The sequence below is a fragment of the Podarcis bocagei genome (genome assembly GCF_964188305.1).
Source record: "Podarcis bocagei genome assembly, chromosome: 4".
NCBI classification, from domain to species: Eukaryota; Metazoa; Chordata; class Lepidosauria; order Squamata; family Lacertidae; genus Podarcis; species Podarcis bocagei.
The window spans coordinates 28,581,998-28,595,382 of NC_138128.1; the positions used below are offsets into that span (position 1 = coordinate 28,581,998).

A 13,385-nucleotide genomic window follows, 5' to 3' on the forward strand; every position below is an offset into this window, starting at 1 on the left:
TTGTCAGTTATACTGAATCCATACAAATAGAAGCAGCCATAGAGAAATATTTTGTGAAACAGAATTAGTCCTATCTATGATCAATAGATGCAGTGCCACCATAATACTGAGGTCCCTGCCCCCCCCCAGTGTTGCCCCATCCTAACTGAAGTTATTCAAATTAATAAGATTAATATTCAACCTACAAATCATAAAAAGAGCAGCCCATTCAACTATCCCATGTCCTAAGGGGGGCAGAGTCTGATGCCAATGGAAGCTTGCAACCTTCTCATAGGTATTTGGTTGGCCACTGAACAACCTGCTGGATTAAATGGGCCATCCAGCAAACTCAGCTCATGTGTTCATCAACGCCCAAAAGGAGCAAACAGGCAGCAGCCCTTACACCCCCAAAACTAGTAGTAATCAGTGACATACTGCCTCAGAATATAGGGGCTTCATTTAGCCATCAGGGGCCAATAGCTGCAGATAGAGCTGTGGTATCAAAAAGTGTGTTCACTTAAACATGGTCAAGAAAATTTTCTTAAAGTACTTTTTTATTAATAGTCAAGAGAAGTTGTAAAAACAAGCTTTGTATAAAGGCACAGGAGACAGTTTTGATAATCAAATTAAACAGTAACTTACAGTACAAAAGACAATTTTTATGCACATACAAACCCCAAACATCTCATTCAAAAAATATTTCACCATTATTCGTGGGTACTGACTAAAAATATAAATTGTCCTTGTACAATAAATACTTGATAGGTGCAAATTGAAGGAAACTTATTGCTTTCCACATAGGTGTTTTCCCTGTAGACTGAGAATTGCGGACTCCTTTTGTCATTGGAATCCTGCTTCATGAGCACATTTTCCAAGGGAGAACATGGACTCCAACCCCAACCTCACAAGGAACATTTGGCAGTCGAACTGCCTCAATAGCTGGCAGTGGTTTGTTTTTTTGTGTGTGTTGTTTAAAGCCTACAGCAATCATCCATCTCATTCATCAGAAATTGTGGGTATTAAATTAATATTGAGATTAAAAGGCTTTTCATGGCAGGCTAGTGTTTAGTCTCACATTTAGGTTTTGCTTGCAAATTGAATCAAAATAAAGCCAACATAAATGCTATGTGACTACAGGCAAAAGAATCCAGGGGAAAAACCAGCCAAAATTATGCTTTCTGAATTAAATGGGATATAAACACAATTAAACTGAAATCATTTCTGTCGGACTTGAACATGCCTAATGTGCTATGGGGTTGTGCCATAATATCAAAGGTAAAAGGGGATCCCACAGCAAGAAGAATTATTCCAGCAGGGAACAGCCCAAGAACAAACTGGAATAAATTTACACTGTAGAAACACAATATGAAAATGAGCAGCTGTATGTTAGGACTACGCGGACCAAATAAAAATGACATTTGAAAAAATCATTTCAAACTTTCTGGGGTAATCAGCATGCTTTCACAGTTTTGAAACAGAATGGTTTTGTCATCCCTTTTCTACTGCTTTGCTCCATCTGTCCAGATGAATTTCTCAACACCAAACTGATAGTTCTCAGAATGTGGAAACCCCTCTTATTCCACCCCAGTCAATGCAGTCATAAAGAAAAGCACTCTCAATGGTGCCTCTTGCTCCTGAGGTCTGCTCTAAGAACACCAGAAGAAGAGTTCAGTGTTGAAGCACTTCCACTATGGAACTGCCTGTCAATTTTAGACACTTGCTTAAGACCTATTGTCCACATGCTTTTTCTGAAGTGTGCCCCCCATCTGTACATACCATTGAGCAATGTGATTTATTTTTATACTTTGTTGTTTGTAGTTTTTAGTGTATATTGAATTTTTGTATTGTACACCGCTTCGGTAATCTTTTGTTAAAGCGGTATATAAATCTGCTTAGCAAATATAAAACAAAAACTGTAGCTATTCAGTCACTTCCTATAACCAGAAGCTTTTGAATTCCATCACTCCAATCATGAGAACCTCTGCAATTGCTACCATGTGCAAAGAAAGAGAAAACAAGCTTTAAAAGAGGCGGGGGAGGGATTAATTTTAGCAGTGATCCAATTTCTCATTCAGGTTCCGATCTGTGGGAGCAATTTCAGGTGTACGGTAACCATTACAAGACTGAACTGAAAGACTTAATGCAATGCAAGGCCTCTACAGTAAACATGAGTACTATTAAATAGCCAACCCTACGGTTGAAAGTTCCGTAAACATCATCACATTGCAAATTCAGCAGAACTGTGAATAATACAGAACAAATGCTAGCCTGCTAGGCATTTTCTCATTCACATGTGGAGTTTCCTAAGCTTTTAACTAGTAGCAAAGTTTCTCCTAAAGAATGATCTACAAACCCACTGAAATCTAAGTCAATGGATTAGTGTCACTACAGTACAGATTTAGGTGACTAGAGACGCACAACCATTTTCTTTGGCTTATGATTTACTATACTAGCAAAATGGTATTTTGTCTTCATTTTAACTAGTTGTACTGCTTTACTCCAAACTTCCAACTATCTTCATTAGTTCTCAGATCATGATTCCCTGCTGAATAATTATTTTCACCTAATGGAATAAAGATGGAATTTTACAGTTAGCCATCTTGTGAAACATTACCCGCAGTAGAATTACAAAGAATTCAAATGTAATGGTTATGTCCACGCAATATTTAAGACTGCTTTTATAAGCATATCCTTAATAAGGCATACAAACAGTAAGAAACAGTGGAAAGAACTCAGCATTAGAATAAGCAGAGGAATCCTGTACTCAAATAGTGCACAGTATTCAAACAAAGACCTACTAGTTTTAGAACTATGAGAGAGACCTAGGACTTATCAGTATGTATGTAAATACCAGTTTAGTAAGCTGTATGCATGGGAGGGGCAGAGAGAAAGAGAGAGACAATGACATCAGAAATAAAAGCCTTTAAAACAGGCAAATATAACTTGACTTTCCAAGTTATGTCATCAGTTTCACAAAATTGTGGAACTATCTCAGATTTATGTGAAGTCCTATGGATGAGAGTCACTTAAGTTGTCAATCTTGTCATCTGACCCAGTCAAAAGTAGCTCAGGTTGCAGTGGGATATGTAACCTTGCCTGTTTATACAGAGCATTCCCCATATACCAGTAACAAGTTTTTTCTTTGATGTCCATAACTTATTTTTTTCCATGTGCCTTTTCCCCAGGATCAAAGTTTCTGGCCACTATGAACTACCTCACATTATTACTTAGTCGTCCAAGGTATTCGCGTAATTCTTTTGCAGCTAGGAATCTACCATATCGCTTCTTTGGATTGGCACACTCATCCAGCAAGGCCTCAAGTCGACCATCTTTGGCAATTTCAGCTGGAGGATCATGAAGAAGACCTCCAGAAGTGCCACGCCAGGTGGCATGTCTTGATAAAAGGTTCTGGCAAATAGCATAGTAGTTGTGGTCCACAGTGACACGAGTGCACAAAATCTCCTTTGAGAAAGAAAGACAAGCTTCCTTATCACAGTCGTCGAACTTGCTTTCATACCAAACATCCCAGTTTTCAGGTTTATCTGTGAAATGCATAAAAAGAACAAACAGTAAGAAGCCCAGAAAACAAAGAATTTCATGAAGATGAAAATCTACCCCAAGTTCTTTTAAATCCTAATAGTCTGTCTGAAGGCAATTTACAGAAATAGTGTACTACTTACCACTAACATGAAATAAAACTTGCTCATGAAATATTGGCTGTTTAAGGGGGGAAACTACAAAGAACCTTGAGGCAAACCTTCTCATAGGGATTGTCCAAAGCATTGTATGTTTCAGAGAATCCACAAAGTGTGATTTCTAAGATTGCCTAGGTACATGCATATTACTATGAAGAAAAAGTAAGAGCAATATTGTGAAAGTGACCACCGGCTACAGGGATTAAAAATGTATTAAATAAACTTGTCAGAAGGGAGTAACTGTTCTCTTGCTTTTTGTCTTGTACAGAATGAAACAAAACTCAAGTTCAGGTTTGTTCAGTGTGCCCGTGTAGTAATGGATTTGTTTGTTTCAACATGTTCAAATATGAGCTGCTACAATTGTCATTTAATAATTAACTGCTGCATTAACTGAACTGATAAATTATAAAGCATTTTTAAAAACCTACATCTTAAACTATTCATATGCAAAACAAGAACCAACAGTCTTGGGGGTGAAAAAGAAACCAACTTACTTTGCTTGATTAACCTTTTATCTGCCACCAAAACATTTTCAGCATCCACAATGATGACCTTCCCATCTCTAGGGCCTACTGCGAAGTTGTCAAAGCTGACATCAAGGAGGTAGAGTGCAAATTCAAAGTCATTATTTGTCAGCTGCTCAGCTATTTCCATTAACTGCCATGCCAGGTCCACACGTTTTTCCCATGAAGCGCTGAAGTAGCTCCAGAGTTCTTCTCCCACATAGTTTACAGCCACCATTCTTCCACATGCTCCTAAATATTTTGCAAATGGCCAGCCCTCATCAGAAGGAAAACTCTGCAAAGGGAAATGCATTTCATTAATATTAACCACAAATACATTTGCAACTTTAAAATATGTGATGTTTAGAAGCATTTAGCTATTTGAGATGGCAGTGTTGTTCATTGCCTATGAGGAATTATCCATTGATTCCCCAAACACTGGGGTGGGGACAAGTGCTAAAGAACAGGCAGAGTGTAATCTTGCATATCTATAAATTCTGCACCAATCCAGCAAAATAACACATTTGTTTCAAACAGGCCTGGGATTTGGTGAGCTGCTGGCACACACTGATGTTGTCACTATGTATTTGTTTTCACTTTGCATATGATGCATCTTCTTTTGGTCCTTCAATTTGTCTAGGAGACCTGCATGAAAATGCCGTATTAGTAAAGCAATTAGGTGAACATACCAAACACCCACACTTGCTCTCCAATCTCTATAGGTTTTTTCCCCACTATGTCCCAGAGGTTCTGTACTAGTTTACTTGAAAACAAAACTCCATGAGAACAGTTGGTGATCAGGGATGATGGAGTTGAAGTTCTGCAACATCTGGAGGGATGTAAGTTAGTTAACCCTGGGTGGCGCTGTGCGTTAAACCACAGAACCTAGGACTTGCCGATCAGAAGGTCGGTGGTTCGAATCCCCGCGACGGGGTAAGCTCCCATTGCTCGGTCTCTGCTCCTGCCAACCTAGCAGTTCGAAAGCATGTCAAAGTGCAAGTAGATAAATAGGTACCGCTTCAGCGGGAAGGTAAACGGCATTTCTGTGCACTGCTCTGGTTCGCCAGAAGCAGCTTAGTCATGCTGGCCACATGACCCGGAAGCTGTACGCCGGCTCCCTCGGCCAATAAAGCAAGATGAGCGCCGCAACCGCAGAGTCAGCCACGACTGGACCTAATGGTCAGGGGTCCCTTTACCTTTAACCTATTAAAGGGCTTCCCCACCATTGTCCTCTCACATCAAGAGCTCTGTTCTTCAGATGTTTGCAAAAAGTCCCCAGATGCTTGGTGCTGTGTCTCATTTTTTGTATGTCCCAGAGGTCTAGCAAAGAAACCAAGTACTTCTATTATTCAGATGTGCTCAATAGGCGGCAGTTGCCTGGATGGCATGCTCCCTACTCCCTTTACTTCAGAGCTGCTTTCAAATTATAATTCCAAATTATTCACACAAAGCTATCTGCGTTCTGTACAAAAGTGCTGTACAATTGTTCTAGAACATAAAGTGAATATAAAACATACCAGGTGTTAGCATACCATTATGTGCATTCAGCCACCTGGCAGGTCTAACATCTACTTTACTTGATCAGATGTAGAAGTGTGGTAGATTCGCTGTACTACTTAGCAAGCCATTGCAGACTTCCAATTTGCTAAGTCAATGCTGATCACAGTTGATTGCCACTTGCCAAATACTGGTATTATTCACAGACAATGTACCATATTCAGGCATTATCATAGCACACTAATATTAATACAAGCATATTGTCATTGCATTACCTGCTATATTTGACGAAAGATCCAAACAACTAGATGCACACTACAGCTGCTCTGTTAACTCAGAAACAACCATATTTAAAATTACTCATCAGTAGCACAAGCAAGCACATGTACGTTTCACATTGTTCTTCTGTTTATTGTATTAAATAGCAGCAGTAAGCCAAATATCATGCATACTCAGCACTAGGGGCATCTCCTTAATTGCAAGTGCAACAAATCCCAGGAACAAATTGAGATGCCAAAGAGCAGCTTGGCAGTTTGGCTCTGGGTGAACCACCCAGGAATTTCTTGGGTTTTGAATTAGTGCCGAGTTTATATAGCCACATACTTTTGTAGTACAGCAAAATGAGCATTGTCATTCTTTGCATGGCCACGGAAAGCCACAGAGGCCTAATCTTTTTTGCTCAGTTCAGCCAGGTGGCAAGAACAACTAACAAGCATGGGGCTTTTAACATGTGTTGAGCAGAGGAAAACTACATTCCACCTTAAATGGAAAACTCTCTTGGAAGAAGTCTGCATCTGCATAGAGCTCATGGCTCACGGCTCACATTAATAACAGTTCTGATGACATTTAGCTTTTATCTGTTGCGTTTGAAGGATTCCTGAAGGCAAGTAAGGTTTAAAAAACGGGTTTGCCAACTAAACAAGCAAGCGTATGGCTGGGACGCACAGATGGGGAAGAAGTCAAGAAGCAATTGCAGCAGGTAATTCCATGGTTTGCATAATCGCACACTTCTGGTGCAAATAGGCATTCTGAAAACAGAGAGGAAGGGTGTCACATAGTATAGGCAGCCTTGTAAATTAGCTTACAAAAGTTACTAGCCTACATTTTTTTACTAGACTGATAAGATTGTTTTTATATTCAAAGAAATTAATGCCATGTTCAGATCAGCCTGTTGACATCAACTTCCGTAAATATGGCACAAGTAATGCATTATTATGGGCATCCTAGCAGCAGGGAGTAGTAACCAAAGTCAAGCTCTAAGTCTAAGAGGCAGCGTACTGCATTTCACAAGGATCATCCAGCAAATCATCTGCATGACCTCATAACACCAGTGTGATGAACTGAACAAGCCTGAACAAGCAGGGTGCTGTTGTACGCTGCTCAGGAGGCTGGGCTTCACTCTTCTCTGGCTTCTTTCTTCAGTGCTCAGATTGAGCGAGCAAAAGTTTTAGCTTACTTCCTAGGTAGTAAATAAAATATATGATTGCATTTATATCAATTTGTTAGCATATGCTTCTATTTAGGATATGCCTATATAACAAAGATTATTTTTAAAAAGTTGTATTAGTTGTTTGATTGATTTGTTAATTTAAATCAGGGATGCAGAAATGGATGTAGCCATAGAATCATAGAGCAGGGCTGCCTAGCTGTCAATCATTTGACATCACGTGATTCACAGTTAAAGTACAGTCTTTCCTTGGTTCTCGAACAGAATCCGTTCTGGAAGTCTATTCGACTTCCGAAAATGTTCAAAAACCAAGGCGCAGCTTCCAATTGGCTGCAGGAGCTTCCTGCACTCAATCAGAAGCTGTGGAAGCCGCATCAGATATTTGGCTTCCAAAAAACACTCACAAACCAGAACATTCACTTCTGAGTTTGCGGCATTCAGGAGCAAAAACATTCGACTCAGAAGACATTCGAGAACCAAGGCACAACTGTAATGGGAGCAGGCAAAAGTTTATCTCCAATCTCAGTGCTGGTCTTCCCTTATTTCCAAACCTAGCATTTAATGTTTCCGTTATAGATAACAGATATCTATGCCTGACACTGTATGATTGATGGGTGGGTGTGGATTCCCCAAAATGACCTTTGTGGCCAAATTCAAAGACCTGGCAGGTCCTAATTAGGCCCACAGGCTCAAAACTCTAAAACTGCTGATTCAAATCAATCCACCCTGCTTGACTAGTTGTACACTTGCTCAATACTAAAGTTGACCTGACCTTAAAACAAGCATCCTTGTAGAACACACTTTGCAGTGTTACAGTCTTGAAATTAAGTTCTACAACAGCACCGGTATCTGATGAAATCAGCATCATAGTTATTTATTACTCACTATTATGAAAGAGACAGCTACACTTGCAGAATCAGGTGTAAAAACTGCAAGCCCATATCTAGTGAGATCTAGAAACATCTCATATTTAAAATATGAAAAATCAGGAACAAGAGTATTATAAATAATAAAAATAACAAGCCAATACACTTGGTCAAAGGAAAGGAACTTAAAATTTAAAATGTACTCCAAGGCACTTGTAGCAGTAATGCTATTTAAATTTATTTTGGAAATTTAAATCTCAGTCGAAACACCTGCATTGTCTTGCTAGACAACCAAATTCACGGTTCTCAAACAAGAAATCATAATTACTTTTCCACGATCATATGAAGAATGACTGCTAAGAACAAGGAAAAAATACAGCAAATTGAAGGACAAACTTTTTTTCATAGAAAACCTGTACAACTTTAGGATAAATACTTACAATCCTATATAGTAGCAGAACTGTGTTTTTATGTCAGTTTTGGATTCCTAGCTATGATAGGTCACAGAATATTTATTACAGATCCTTGTTGCAGATGCTTGTGAGTCATTGATCATTTAGATTGGAATACCCAGCAAATTCCTCATTTAAACTGTCATGCCCCCCCCCCCGGAGTAGGCTGTTTTCACCCACAGAAGTATATACTGTTTAGTAATATAAACATGAAATGTATTTAGGTACACAGATTAGTAAAATTAAGTAGAGCACTGAGCTTCTATCTCAACACTTAGGGATACAGATGAGACACACTGCTGAAATATGTTTCTGTAATAAAGCTTTTCCTCTGGCCTTGACAATCTCTTCAAATGTAGGTCAAGCTTAAATAATCTCAAAACTAGCTAAAATAAAGGCTGTCTGTTGTGGCAATGTGCATTTCATAAGTACTGCCACTTTACAAGTAATCCATACTCCAAATAGGCTTCAAACTAAGCTTCCAATCTCTGATAAAAAGTCTTATAATCCAAGAATCACTACAGTTTAGTGGATTATTCGAGACACATTTCCCATTATAAAATCAAAGATCAGCCTTCTATTTAGCACCCAGTCGTGCATCATTTAGTCTGATCACAATATCTAACATGTGAATCACATTCAACTTGCTCCTTAATCATCAGCATTCTCTTATATTAATCCAGGGTTATCAAGATTTTTACCTTAGCTTTTTATCAGTGCCAGTTACATTATTTAAACAATACATACTAATAAGTATCTGTTGAACAGAAAGTCTTTACCATTAGCTAGCTCTTGTAATGCAAACAGTGCCAACTTACACACCTATTAAAAGTATGTTTATCTGACAAGCAATGGGTCTTTAAATGAACTATACTATGTATTTTAGCAGGATTTCAGCAGATCAGAAGTGAACCCTGGAAATATTTGAAAGCAACTAGACTTTTTTGCAGTGGTGGTTGGAAGAGAACTGTGAGCTACAAGAACTGCTGAGTCATAATTTGGATATTAATTAAATGAATGTCGTAACTGATATTGCACATAATTGATGACAGAATTAAAAAAAACCTGTTCTTACAATCCACACACGAAAAGGGCTAATGGAAGAGCTATTTATGTATATTGGGCTGCAATCCTACATGTTTACCTGAAACAATTCCACTGAAGTCAATGAGACTTATACATGCATAGGATTGTACTGCTAGTATTATAATTGGCACCTAGTGACCAATGCACATTAGTTGAAATTTGAGAATCACGGAATTGTTGAGTTGAAAGGAACCATGAGAGTCAACTAGTCAACCCCCCTGCAATGCAGGAACATTTTGCCCAACATGGGTCTCATACGCCTTTTAAAGTAGCAAGCAATGATTAAATGAAACTTTTACTCATGGACTTTGGAGAGCTTGAGCTAACTGAGAGATTTCACTAAATTATATAATTTAGTCACTGACATATGACATTACTAAATCAATTATGGGCTGGATGCCTAATATCCAATATGTGTACATCTTCTAATTCACGTTTAACCTCCTTACAAACCAGAGTTGTGCTACAGAAAGAGAATTACATTTTCAAAAGGGGAGACTCACAGTGAATTTCCACCAGATAAAGTTCAGACTCAGGAAGTGATTATATCTTAGTCTAGGTATCTTACAGAGCTGTTTACAAATTGTAGAGCACTTTGTACATCAAGCACTTTGTAACCAATAATTATATTCACACCAACTGTAGCATGATCTATGTTGTTCTGTTTTATATGCAGTGTTTTATTAGTTTCTCAGCAAAATATATTCTAAGTGGTGCAGCACATTTTTATACCGTTCTGTTTAGCGAAGGACATGCCACTCCTCTTTAAACTGTATTTATATTAAACATTCTCTTCAACTACAAATATGCTTTATCAGTTTAAAAGAAGCCATGTGAAATTCTAACAGAGAAAAAGCATAGACAACCCACTTTTCATAGAAAGCTGCAACTGAAGCCATAGTAGACAAAACTTTCATGTCAGTTATCTTTGGGGGGAAACTGTCTAGATTTCAAGTTAATAGCTCTCTAAGAAACTTTAAAGACATACACCAGCTGGTACATACCAAGTCACTAAACAGTTCAAGAGAGCACCAGCTGTTCCAATAGTCTATTTGATACTTCTTTGACAACCATTCTAGTTTGTGGACGCAACTCAACTGTTCCTTTAGCATATTTATTGATATTTGCCTACAGGGCTGGGAACTATTTATTTATTTTGTAGCAAAGATAAGAGCAGTTGTAATTCAAGGTTACTTATTTTATGCAAACATTACATTGCTCATGGAAGGCACTTAGAAGGTGCTTGAGGAAGGCACCTGTATTTATGATGCAACATCATACCAATATTTGGGCTTAAGATAACCTGTTCAGCTGAAATATACCTTCATGAAAAAATTATACCATTAACATGTGAGCTGGTGTAGAGATGGCATAAATATATTAATATGTCCCAGATTGTTAGGCTACAATGCCAGGTCCAAGTTTCTTTTACTGTTGGCTATTAAATAAAAACATACTTTTTCTTAACCAAGCCAATCAAAGTTTTAATATGGCACTGACCTCATAACATTGTTCTGATAGATATCTAGAGCAAATCTGAAATAATCAAACTGGTCGAAAATGATCAACAGATTTTTACGTTTAATGGTCTAACAAACATTAATGCTAGGTTAAAATTGCTGAAAGCAGTGAGTGTTGTTGGCTTTCATTACAGTGCCAACAAGTCTTCATTCTGACAAACAGCAAGTTCAATGACTAAACGATGACTTGAAAGAAAATTCACCAAAAGGTGGAAGACCTTTTTAAACATTAAAGAAACAAGATAGAGATACTTGCTTGCCACTATCACCTACACAATGAGACAAAGTAAAAACAGAGATTGATACAAAAGTTACCAAATAAATCAGCAAAAGAACAGAATAATGTAAAATGTAGCACCATATGTACTTTATGAATAAAGGCACCCCTTTTATTGTTGAATTTTTAAATATAGGTTAACCTACAATGGGGAAAGAGGTAACAATTTTACTATTCCTCTAATAGCACCAGAAGGCAATAAGCAGCTGTTGTGTATGCTCAGTTCCTAAAATTAATTTTAAAAGACAACACTGAACTCGTATCATATGCATGATTAGTTTTTGAGTTAAGTCCCACTGATTTCAGTGATACTTATTCTGAAACGTTAAAACTTATTCCACTGCAGCTTTGGGCTTTACTTTGGTTGTATATGTTTTCAGGGAAAGTCCTGACTAGTTTTTGCAGACAACTGAGGACCCCAGCTGTTAGTGCACGGGTGTTTGCTTTTCTCTGTTCTCATGGCTACTGGCAGTCCTGGAAAAGGGCTTAAGGAGCTACACACTACACAGCCCAATCCACAACAGAGCTCAACTGTCCAACTTCAGCTGATTTTGTATGGCTGATTGTACAGGAATGCAAATCTATGTGTATCTATTTGTTTAGACTACACGGAGGAAATTTGAAAACAGCACCATCTGAAAGCAATTTTTTAAAATAAACGTACTAATTCTATTGTAAGTACTTCACACTTACAAGCATTGCTGCATGTCAGCTAATGCTCTAAAACCATACAGTGAAGAAGAGACAGTATCCGCAGCTTTAAAACCAACAAAGACCCCTGTGGCATTTTAACGAGTCTGCTGAACCTTGGGACACAATACACGTGTCGGTCTCCTAAATGTACTTATAGGACTTTGTTAAACAATCTCTTTTCGTGCAAGTGCTTCGGAAAGGATTCACACACACATTTATTTTTAGGGGCAGCGCACAAGGAAGAAGTGGTCTCCACCTCTAGAGATCGTGGGACAGACACAATGCTGGACTAGATCGACCGTGGCCTGATCCAGAAAAAGGAGGTTCGCACGCGAACCCTAAGCAGGCACAGTCCCGGCGATCTAGTGCACAGCGCTCCGTGCGATCCCGCTTCTACGGCGGGGCCACGCGGTCTAGCGAGGATGGGGAGAGGAGAGGAGGCGGGGGCGGCGTCGCCTTCTTACCTGCAGCACGAGGGGCTCCGGGTTGAAGGCGAGCGTGATGAGGAGCTGCATCCGCTCCGAGTCCTTGAGGTTGCGGAGCAGGAAGCTGCCCGAGTCCTTGGTCTCGGCGTAGCGGCGGACGAGGCGGTCGAGGAGGCGCTGCGAGGGGCAGTGCACCAGGTCCGACCAGCCCTCCACCACGTCGGGGGTGAGGAGGCGCACGTCGCCGTTGATGCTGGCGAACTCGGTGGCGTGCAGGGCCTGGAGCAAGTCGCAGCGTCCCCTGCCGGTGGCGCGCCGGCAGATCTTGGCGTCGATGTCGGCCAGCTCGCGCGCGGAGCCCAGGCGCTTGAGGACGACGCGGCGGCTGCCCTCGCGGGGCTCCCCGTAGCGCGCGAAGTAGACGTTCTTGACGTTGAGGAAGTCGAGCAGGCGCAGGCGGCCCCAGCTCTCCAGGCGCAGCTGCCCGTTGAGGAACTTGCGGCACCAGCTGGTGCCCCAGCAGGCCGGGCACTTGTTCAGCTGCAGGAAGCGCCGCTCGGCCAGCTCGTTGCGCTGCAGCGAGGCCAGCAGCGAAGGCGAGTTGAGGGCCAGCGCCGCCGCCAGCACGCCCAGCACCGCCAGCTTCACGTAGCGGTAGAGGCGCCCCAACTTCAGCGACACCAGACGGAGCATCGTCCGTCACCGCCGCCCGCGACCGACCCACTGGCCGGCCGGCCCCACCAGCCGGCGGGGCAAACCCCCCTCGCGGCGGCCACCGCCGCCGCCTCCCCCGCCCCCCGCGCGCTCCGTTGCTCCCCGCGCTGCGGCTCCGGCACCAATAAACTCTCCGGCGCGAGGCTCGCCCGATAAAAGGGAGCCAAGTTACCGAGGGGAGGGAGGTAAAGGGGCGGCGCCGCAGCCGCCGCGAGCCTGCCGGACAGGGCC

General features: G+C 40.9%; 1 protein-coding gene across 1 annotated transcript; it reads right to left on the bottom strand.

Moving 5' to 3' along the window:
• Window positions 1-515: 515 nt before the first annotated feature.
• On the bottom strand, window positions 516-13,180 carry DIPK2A (divergent protein kinase domain 2A). The gene is made up of 3 exons (XM_081190477.1): window positions 12,480-13,180; window positions 4,169-4,472; window positions 516-3,521 (listed from the first exon to the last, which is right to left on the bottom strand). The coding sequence occupies exons 1-3, from the start codon at window positions 13,131-13,133 to the stop codon at window positions 3,190-3,192; spliced, it is 1,290 nt and encodes a 429-aa protein (XP_081046603.1). The 5' UTR covers window positions 13,134-13,180; the 3' UTR covers window positions 516-3,189.
• Between the last annotated feature and the right edge of the window lie 205 nt (window positions 13,181-13,385).